The sequence below is a fragment of the Stigmatopora argus genome, chromosome 17, assembly GCF_051989625.1.
Source record: "Stigmatopora argus isolate UIUO_Sarg chromosome 17, RoL_Sarg_1.0, whole genome shotgun sequence".
NCBI classification, from domain to species: domain Eukaryota; kingdom Metazoa; phylum Chordata; class Actinopteri; order Syngnathiformes; family Syngnathidae; genus Stigmatopora; species Stigmatopora argus.
This window is the reverse complement of record NC_135403.1, coordinates 1,543,893-1,554,390: the sequence shown is the minus strand read 5'-3', so window position 1 is coordinate 1,554,390 and position 10,498 is coordinate 1,543,893. Positions and strand designations below refer to the sequence as shown.

The window sequence follows — 10,498 nt, the reverse complement described above, 5'->3', positions numbered from 1 at the left end:
GGCCATAGTGGAGTTTGGAGTGTGAGAGACTGAGGTTGTGTACAGGTGTCTTTTATACCGATAATGAGTTAAAACAGATTCAATTAATATAGGTAACGAGTAGAGACCTTGTTAGAAGAAGTTAGACCTCTTTGACAGCCAGAAATCTTGCTTGTTTGTAGGTGACCAAATACTTATTTTCCACTCTAATTTGGAAATACATTCTTTAAAAATCAAACAATTTGATTTTCTGTTTTTCCCCCCACATTCTGTCTCTCTCACGGTTGAGGTTTACTCATGTTGACAATTACAGGCCTCGCTAACCTTTTCAAGTAGGGGAACTTGCACAATTGGGGGTTGACTAAATACTTATTTTCCCCACTGTATGTAGCGGTTGGTTACTACGTGTCGAGTAATATCTGCTTGCTCATCCCACTCAGCAATCTTAGTAGTAAATAGTCACAGGTGCAAATCATTTTGATGTCAGTATCGTCACACCTCAAGATTATAAATCGCTGTCCCCATCCTCCAAGTCATCTCTATTTGGAAACAGATCAGGTTGCTCGTATACTAGTTGCGCCAGCTGTGCCGCTGCCACCTTGGTAACCGCAACTGGAGTCATCTGCTTTGCAATAGTTTTCATTAGCATTTTCTTCAGAATGGGTATCACAACAAAGCAAAAGGCATACAATCGTCAGAACAATTAACACAATCATTCCCATCCTTGCCAAATTAGCACCCCAATACCCCAGTTTTGAGTTTAGCCAATCGAAGGACCACACGCCACGCCCATTATTGTCATTTACTTTCTCGCAAAACTCATTAATTCTAGCCATCGCTTCAGTAAATGTTACTCCCCTAGTGGTATTCTTTGGAATGTAAGTACAACATTGATCTCCAAGGTACACGGTCGATTGGTCGCCGGTCTTTTGGTCGCCGGTCTTTTGGTCGCCGATCTTTGGTCGCTGGTCTTTTGGTCGCCGATCTTTGGTCGCTGGTCTTTTGGTCGCCCGGAAGGTTATTGATAATTACCATTTAAATCGTTGCTCAAATTCCCTAAATACAAACTGAATTATTATTTAGTCATACTTAATGCCCTATTAATTATTAGGCTAAAGAAAAGCTCCAAATTTCCAGGACTTTTATTGTTTTTTGTTGGAGAACTTGTTAAGACCCTGACGGACGTACCTTCCTAAGGGGACAACTCACGTACATACAAACTCTTATACACTCACACGTCGGCTCAGTGAAACTGCTCATAGCCATTGTTGGCTTTTATTGATGCGTAGACCGTGTTGTTTTACCTTGTTTTGTCTGATGATTCTGCACCGTCATCCTAGATGTTTCATGCAACTGTTCACCGAGCGCACTGACAGCTTCATCTGAATAGTTAATGAAACGCTGCTAATTTTAATATACATAATTGATCCACTCTGTATTTTTATTCGGAGCAATCCTAAGGAGTATGGACTCTAACCCTGACTTAATTTCACTTCTAACTTTGAACTCATCAGGATACCCATTGGTTGTCCTAATGAGTCTAAATAAAGGCAAGATCCAGGAACATATGATTTCCTAAACCTATTCTCACTTGTGGTGTTGAGAAGTTCAGCCGCTCCTTATACATTACTTTAACGGACATTTTCATCCTTACCAAGGTGCACAGCCCAATCCAGCGCGGCGGAAGAACATTCCACAATATATCATTGCCGCACATCCATTAGCTATCGGCTACGGCTGTTGTCTGTACGTTGTCCTGACGCCAAATATGGAAGAATGAATCACTGTACTCTGCTCTTGTCAGCTTATCGTGCAGATTCTATTCTCTGTATTTCCCTAACTTTGACAGTTTTGTAGGGTAAGTATTGAAGTACGTCAAAATTAAAATGTGTATCTTGCCCATAGCTTGTCATGACTGCATGAACTCCCTAATTTCCTAAATAGACCCCTGTTCTGCAAGCCAGTATATCCTTCAGAGTAGATAACATGAACTCCCTAATTTCCTAAATAGAGCCTTGTTCTCAAAGCCAGTATATCCTTGAGAGAAGATAACAATATAGGAGTTTCATCTCTAACTAGATTTCCCCTTGAACAAATTGAAATATTGTCGTCAGTGTTTCTGCCGGTTCCCAACAATAGCGTACTGTTTTAGTAGAAACTCCCAACCTAAGCAGAGTCTCGATACCACACTCTTGAGAGAATAAAGATAATTGTAACTTGTCTGTCGGCGCGCATTTGTGAACGACAGCCTTTGCCTGTAGTTAACCTGTACCTGGAATATTCTGTAATAAAAGCTTCACTGTTCATCGCCTCCAGCCTGTATTTGGACAACCAACACCGCCCACAACCAAAATTAATGGAACCCGAGAATGAAGATAGAGCTCTCTTCCTTCAACAGTATTAATTTCCATTTTCATTTGTTTGGGGGGATCGGGGTAAGTGGTGATCAGAGCATATATTCATTGAACTAATACCATAGGCCGTGGCCGGGAAGTCCCTGTTGGTTTACTGGGCATTGCCCAGTGTGATTGATGACCAGTCCACCAAATTGTCAGAAACCACCGGGCATTTAATCTTTGATCTCAGAACTCTGGGCAGACGTGGCAACCACACATCTACTCTGCCGCCTCAGATTCAAATCATTAAAATGACTACGTATATAAATTGCGAGACATCTCTTGCCTCTCTCACCGACTTCTTACTGTCGACACTCCAGCCCAGTAGATGGCGATACTCTATTAATGCATTCACCAATGCGATCAACTCAAACAGGAACGGGTCCGAGCGACAACCGCGTTACATATGGTAGCTTGCTTTGTGTTCATATCTCATCTTTTCCCGGTCCAGAGTTCCTATACTACTGTGTGAAAATGGAGACAATTCTAGAGCAGCAACGTCGCTATCACGAGGAAAAGGAGAGGCTAATGGATGCCAAAACTAAAGAAGTATTGCATAAGAAATCGACGGTAAGTTTACCACATTATGCTACAGTTAACATTCTAGCTAACAAAATCAGACACAATAAAATTGATGGTATGATGCTTTTTTGAGTGCTGATATTCTTTCTCCACAGTTGAGAGAACAAATAAACTCTGATCATAGGACAAGAGCCATGTTGGATGTAAGTTGTTTCAAATATTTTTTTATATGTACGTTCATTGTCACAAGTAAGAGACGCTGCACTTTAACAAGTTAAGCACTTTTTCATTTGGCCCAGGAAAGGAAAAACCACTTCTGAGCAAACAATATAATAATATATGCAATCCCCAAAGTTATTCAAACTGTCCGTCTCTCAGGCGAGTAAATTGTTAGGATAAACATACCTGTCAACCTAAGACCACATAAATTTGTATGACTGGCTACAAAAATCCTTATACGGACTCTAGTATCCTTATGTGAATCAGCACCAAAAAGAAAGACCATTTAAATATACTTGTGACACACAAAATACACTAATAAATCAATAATGTAATCATGAAATAATAGAATGTGTATGTTTGAAAAGAACTATTATACATAATTAGTATTGTACTCTGAAACTGCCTTCCTTGCCAAATTCAAATGTTCTTCATCTGGCTTAAAAAAAGCAACATTCCTTCATGTTCATTTTGCATTGCAGCAAAGCAGTAAGAGTCTCACCTGATGCTGCAACTTTTATATCCCGATCACAAACCTTACAATGAGAATACTGACTATCCTTTGCTGGTTGTATCACACCGTTGAATTGGGTAATCCACTCTTGCAGAAATTTTCCGTAGCATTTAGACCAGGGGTCTCGAACTCGTTGCCCGCGGGCCAACTGCGGCCCCCGGGACGATAATTTGTGGCCCCCGTCTTAATATGAAAGATTAATGTCCGTGCGGCCCGCAAGATTGATATGAATGACACTTGTTGTGTTCGGAGCTGAATGGACCAATCACGGTGAGGTATACGGCTCTGGAGGGCGGGACATCGGCCGGGCTGTCCAGTGCCTCACTCACTCATTCATTCCTCCAATCAGCTGGGCGGAGGAGAAGCCGTGAAGCCGATCACTCCGCTCGGCGCGCACAGTCCTCCGCTGCTCTCAGCATAGAACTGAATGAGGCGCTATGATCCGTGATCCAGCCTGTCTGTGTCTGTAGCCATCTCTGCAAGTGAAACTGAAACTTAACAGTAAGTGCGTTAACATGACACTTGAGAAATTTGGAGAACTGCCGTATTCCAATACGATCGGAGAGCGAAAGTGCGCATGCGCCACAGACCCGCGTGACTGAAAGTTAAGGTTCAACCCGAGACTCATTCCAAGTGGAAACGCATAGCCCCAGAGATGTCTCTTTCAAAGCCTGCCATGAAGAGAAAAGTCGGTCGGTGATGAGCACAGACAGTTTCAAATAAAGTGGGGAGTGCAATATTTCTTTGTTGAGCACAGGGGCACCCTGACGTGTCTCATTTGCACGAAAAGGTTGCGGTGCACAAGGAATACAATTTGAAACGTCAGTATACTACGAAACATGCTGAGGAGTACGAAAAATACCAGGGAGATGAGAGAGCCAACCAGGTTGCCAGTCTTAATACACGTCTTCTGAGGCAACAGGATTTCTTCAAGAAGGCTACCAAAGACAGTAATGCAGCAGTCGAAGCTAGCTACGCCGTTTGTGAGTTGATTGCTAAAGCAGGAAAGCCATTCACAGCAGGTGAATTTATCAAAAAGTGCATATTACAGGCTGCACATATTGTCTGTCCAGAAAAGAAAAGTCAGTTCAACCACATCAGCCTTTCTGCCAACACCGTGGCAGAGCGCATTTCTGACCTGTCAAGTGACATTTATGATCAACTGTGTGAGAGCACAATGTTTCAGTGTATATTCAGTAGCTCTTGATGAGACCACAGACATCACAGACACTGCCCAGCTAGCAATATATGTCCGTGGTGTTGATGCCAATTTTGAAGTGATGGAGGAGTTGCTCACAGTAATTCCAATGCATGGCTAGACCACCGCTAAGGAAATATTTCACCAGCTGTGTGATGCCATTGAGAATGCCGGTTTGACATGGAAGAGCTTTGTTGGAATAACAACCGATGAAGCCCCATCAATGACTCCATAGCTCTGCACTGCATTATCCATCAGCAGGCCCTTTGCAGCAGATGCCTGAAGTTTGACAATGTGATGTCTGTCGTTGTGAAATGCATCAACCAAATCAGATCCAGGAGCTTAAAGCACAGAAGGTTCCGTGCTTTTTTAGAGGAAATGGAGTCAGAATATGGGGATGTGCTCTACTTCACTGAGGTACGTTGGCTCAGCAGGGGAAACGTGTTGAAGAGATTTTTTGAGTTGAGAGCAGAAGTAAAAGACTTCATGTAGATAGACGGGGTTGCTGTTCCGGTGCTAAGTGATCCCAAATGGCTCATGGACTTAGCTTTTCTTGTTGATATCACACATGAGCTTAATGTACTGAACAAGAAGCTACAAGGCCAGGGGGAACTTGTCAGTGTTGCCTATGACAACATGAGAGCGTTCTGCACTAAACTTGTGTTATGGAAAGCCTAGCTCTCTCAGACCAACCTTTGCCATTTCCCAGCATGCAAGGCTCTCGTGGATGCAGGCACACCATTCAGTGGTGAGAAGTATGTTGAGGCCATTTCGAAGCTACAGGAGGAATTTGATCACAGATTTGCAGACTTCAAGACACACAAAGCCACATTTCAAATTTTTGCGGACCCCTTCTCCTTTGATGTGCAAGATGCCCCTCCTGAGCTTCAAATGGAGCTCATTGACCTGCAGTGCAACTCTGCACTCAAAGCCATGTTCAGGGAGGTGAGTGAAGAAGCAGACAAGCTTGGGCAATTTTTGAGAGTTGACCCCCAGCTTTCCTGAACTTTCCCGAAAGTTCAAGCTGACCATGTGCCTTTTTGGGAGCACATACTTGTGTGAGAAGATCTTCTCCACCTTGACCTTCAATAAGTCCAAGTACAGGTCCAGACTTACTGATGAGCATCTTCAAGCTCAACTGAGGGTCTGTACTGCTTCCTCCCTCAAGTCAAATGTGACTCGGCCGAATGAACGTTTGGCCGAACGGAGGTTTCGCCGAAACGGGATTCGCGCGCTCGCCCCGCCCCCGGATCGTGTGTGTACAAATTTTTCAAACTCTGCCCGCGGGCCATATACGGCCCGTTAGGATTTTTAATCCGGCCCGCTGCCGGCGTTGTCCAAATTATAGTAAAGATCTGATTCATTTCCCTTTGCCGCTCATCTCTCTCAATTTATTAGTCTACCGTCTATGGCAGCCCAGGAATAAGCACTCTTGGGCGGGCATGGCAGCCCGGGAATAAGCACTCTTAGGTGGGCAGATGTAGCAGAACCGAGCCGTAAAATGACAGCAATCGGGTCAAATCCATCCTAAAACAGCATTTAATGATTAAATACAAATACTGGAGCTCTTTGGACATTAGAACCGAGCCCAGGGAAGTGAATTCCTCGGTAAAATGTCGCGATGGAGGCAAAAAACGTCCATATACGTCCATTCGCCAAACGGCTCAAAATGCTCTCAAATTTGGTCAAATCCAGCCGAAAACCGCGTTTAATGATTAAATACAAATACTGGAGCGCTTTGGACACTAGAACCGAGCCAAGGAAGTGAATTCCTCGGTAAAATGTCGCGATGATGTCGCGATGGAGGCAAAAAACGTCCATATACGTCCATTCGCCAAACGGCTCAAAATGCTCTCAAATTCGGTCAAATCCAGCCGAAAACAGCGTTTAATGATTAGTGTAGATCCCAAATCTGACACGGGCGTTAAACAAACTCAATTGGGATGATTATCTCTACCATAACCCTACTAATGACTGATGCAATACTTTCAAGAACATCATCCAAAACACAGCGTCGACATTCACAAGAAAAAATAAAACAAAACCATCTAAAAGAATCATATTCCATGGTTAAATGAAGATATACAGGCATAAATGAAAAAACAAGACCATGCTCTCAAAACATCACTTAAAACAAAAAGGATTATGACAGACATACATTTACTTCTCTAAGAAACAAAGTAATAAAATAAATTCGAACAGCAAAATCTTTTCTTTATAAACATAATTAACACAGCGAAAGGGAACACAAAAGAGATCTGGAAAAATATTTAAAAAACTGGCAGGAAACACTTCAAAGCACAAACAAATAACGGAACTAACAATCCGTGACCCAAAGGACATAGCCACAACTTTAAATGATTACTTTATAGACTCCATTAAATAACTGACACCTAGCACCCCTCAAATAGAATATCACCCACCACAACCACTAAACACTAATGAACCTATTCTTGATCTTAACATAGTTTTGCAGTCACAAGTTTAAAAAGTGATATCTTGCCTCAAAAGCTCCAAAGCAAAAGATGCGTTTAACGTGGATGTAACATTTCTGAAATACCACAAATCTATCATAGCTCCATTAACCACTATTGTAGACAAATCCATAAATGAGTCTCTTCCCTGAACCCTGAAAGTGCTTAGTTATCACACCGGTCCTCAAATTAGAGAACCCCGCATTAACAAACAACTACAGACCTATAAGCATCCTTCCGGCCATCTCAAAAGTTTTGGAAAAGATAGTAGCGGAGCAAATTGAGGAACACATTAACAGCAGTTCATACACCCTGAACAGGTTGCAATTTGGCTTTAGAAAACATCATTCTACCGAAACGGCGGTTTGCTTCTTTCTAGAAAAGATAACATCAAAACTAAATAAAGGCCTTTATAGATCTCAAAAAGGCATTTGACACCATGAACCACCAAACTAAACTATCTAATTTTAATTTTTTCACCAAGCACGCTAAATTGTATTGAATCATACTTATTTGTAAGATCACAGTGCGTCAGGATACAAAATACAAAATCTACTTTGCGGAATAACAGTCTCACGGGACCTCAGGGATCAGTGCCAAGCCCACTGCTCTTCAGTCTCTAAAAAATGATCTGCCAAGCTGCTGTCCTTCAACTGTCACCTGCCAAGTGTATGCCGATGATGCCGTCCTATATGTCCACGCTAAAGACAAAAAAACATGCTGCACAGGAACTCACAGATGCAATGACCAGCGTGAATAACTGGCTGGAATAATCTCATGTACATTTAAACATATCTAAGACTGTATGTGCATATGACAAATAAGAGCGACACAAACATTTTTGTCCAAGGATAAACAATCAATGTCGTCCAAGAATTTAAATACCTAGGAATCACTCTTGACTCTCAACTAGCCTTCAAACGACAGATAAAAACATGCTGAATACAATTAAATTCAATTTGTCTAATTTCAGGTTCATTAGAAACAATCTAACACCTGAGTCAGCAAAATTATATTTTGACACAATGATCATATCACACATGACTTGCTGCCTAAGAAGTTGGTCACGGCCTGCAAAACAACACTAAAACCAATTGAAACCATTTATAAGGAGGCTTTGAAAGTATTGGACAGAAAACAAAAACACCACCACTGTCAGATATTAAAGAAACACACGCCTGAACTGGAACAATACTGTTTAATATGCAGATGCCACCTTAGTTTACAAAATCTTCCAACACAAAGGCCCTCCTCCACTGCAAGATTTTGTACAAAAAATTCCAACGCATCAACAAGGGTTGGCTCTAGAGGTGACTTCAGTTCTCTTCAAAAAGAGTGCTTTCAGCCAAAGCACCTTCTCTGTCCGCACTGCACATACCTGGAAATTACTGTACTTACTCGCATATAAGCTGCTTTTGTCGAACATAAAAATGACTTAATCGAGGGTACGGCTTATATGCTCATAAAAACACGACATAGCAAGTTGACAACGGCATGACACAATGACCTCATGATGCAATGCACCGTGACGTCATGACGCAAGACAATGCGGCCGATACGGTCATTTATTTCAAAATAAAGAAAAGATAAACAGATAAAACGCTAAACAAAATGTATTTTGACGTCTATGGATATAATTCAAGGAAAAAATAAACCGGATCTTGCTTAAAACGTGAAAAAACTCACTTATGCCAGTCACTCGCGCAGGGCGCTGCCATTTTACCGTAGTTACCATGTCAGCACATCACAATAGTTAAGACTGATCGAAGATCTTGCGGTCGATCGTTAAAATATAAACTTTGTTACCTGCGTAATGTGTATGCTATTATTGCACCCAGAGAGTTGGTGAACACTACTTTCCGACTTCCTTTTTGAATTTGTCTACATGCAGACAACACCCTCCCTTTCGGAACACAGAAAGGAAATGATTGTACATTTGTGATTATGAAATAAATCAAAATTCCGCTTTGATTTTTTAATTTTTTTATTTCTTGTTCAAAAGTAACAACTATTGCAGTAATATGTACCATCGAAAAAAATCACGATGTTTCGACATTAGAAGCAATTTGGCCGCCACAACATCTTAAACTTCTGGTAAGAAAATTGTAATTTATCACATCAAGGTAAACTTATTTCTTTTTTCAAATTAAATAATTTGATATTTTGCATATTAACTTATGATATTGACCCTAGTAATATGCTTGATTCATACAGTATCTCAGAAATACCATGTCTGATGATTTTTCAAAAGATTTTCCCTTCAAAGTAACACATTTGTACTCCTTATTAAAACCATAAATATGGAGGTGGAAATTGTGACTCGGGGGTGGCTTATACGCGAGAAATTGTAAAATTCAATAATTTTAAGAATGCGGCTTAAATGCAGGTAAATACGGTAATACCAATTAACATACGTGAACTCCCGTCTCTGAACCTCTTTGCCAATCATCTTAAAGCCTGGCTGTTAGACAAACAAAACTGCTGTCTATAATTGTGTTATGTTTTTTGTCTAGAGCAGTGGTTCTGAACCTTGTTGGAGCGACCGAACCCCACCAAACAAAACTGCCATCACGGCGCTGTCTATAATTGTGCTACGTATTTGTGTCTAGAGCAGTGGTTCTTAACCTTGTTGGAGCGACCCAACCCCACCAGTTTCATATGTGCGGTCACCCAACCCCTCCAGTTTCATATGCGCGGTCACCCAACCCCTCCAGTTTCATATGCGCGGTCACCCAACCCCTCCAGTTAGTCTGCCTTTTGCCCAAATTCAGCCGCTCTGCCAACCCCCGCAACACTTACATACAACACGTACGCCGCACGGAAAATGAACGAATGAAACTCTTACCATGTGTTGTTTGTAAGCAAGTGCTTCGTTGTGGGTTCGTGTTGCAGTCTCTGTCTCATGCTGCTGCAGTTGCCTGATCTAAATGCCTTAATCGGCTCTTTTTTGTTGTAGTTAATATGAACTTTTATCAATAACTGGGTTGAAAAACATAATAATAAGGCTCCTTGTAATTTTCTCTCTTTTTGTAGAGGTATATGGAAGTGAGTGCCAATCTCAGAGACTCTTATGAAGACAAGGATGGGTAAGTTATTTTTATTTGAGTTATTAAAACAGAGCTGATATTTTTGATGGAACAGCTCTTGACGAGGTGCACAAACATGGAGGATAGAGTGCGCAAACCTCCTTCTGGGC

At 41.5% G+C, this 10,498-nt stretch overlaps 1 protein-coding gene across 2 annotated transcripts in view; it reads left to right on the top strand.

The window, feature by feature from the left end:
* Window positions 1-2,710: 2,710 nt before the first annotated feature.
* The window catches only part of sf3a3 (splicing factor 3a, subunit 3), a 54,807-nt gene continuing 47,019 nt past the window's right edge, over window positions 2,711-10,498 (top strand). Inside the window, exons 1-3 of one of the 2 annotated variants that reach the window (XM_077623880.1) lie at window positions 2,711-2,945; window positions 3,053-3,100; window positions 10,336-10,388. In XM_077623880.1, the coding sequence (XP_077480006.1) occupies window positions 2,721-2,945; window positions 3,053-3,100; window positions 10,336-10,388 (326 nt within the window). In that variant the 5' untranslated portion in view covers window positions 2,711-2,720. The remainder of the gene's footprint in view (window positions 2,946-3,052; window positions 3,101-10,335; window positions 10,389-10,498) is intronic. The other variant, XM_077623879.1, reaches the window with a different exon arrangement.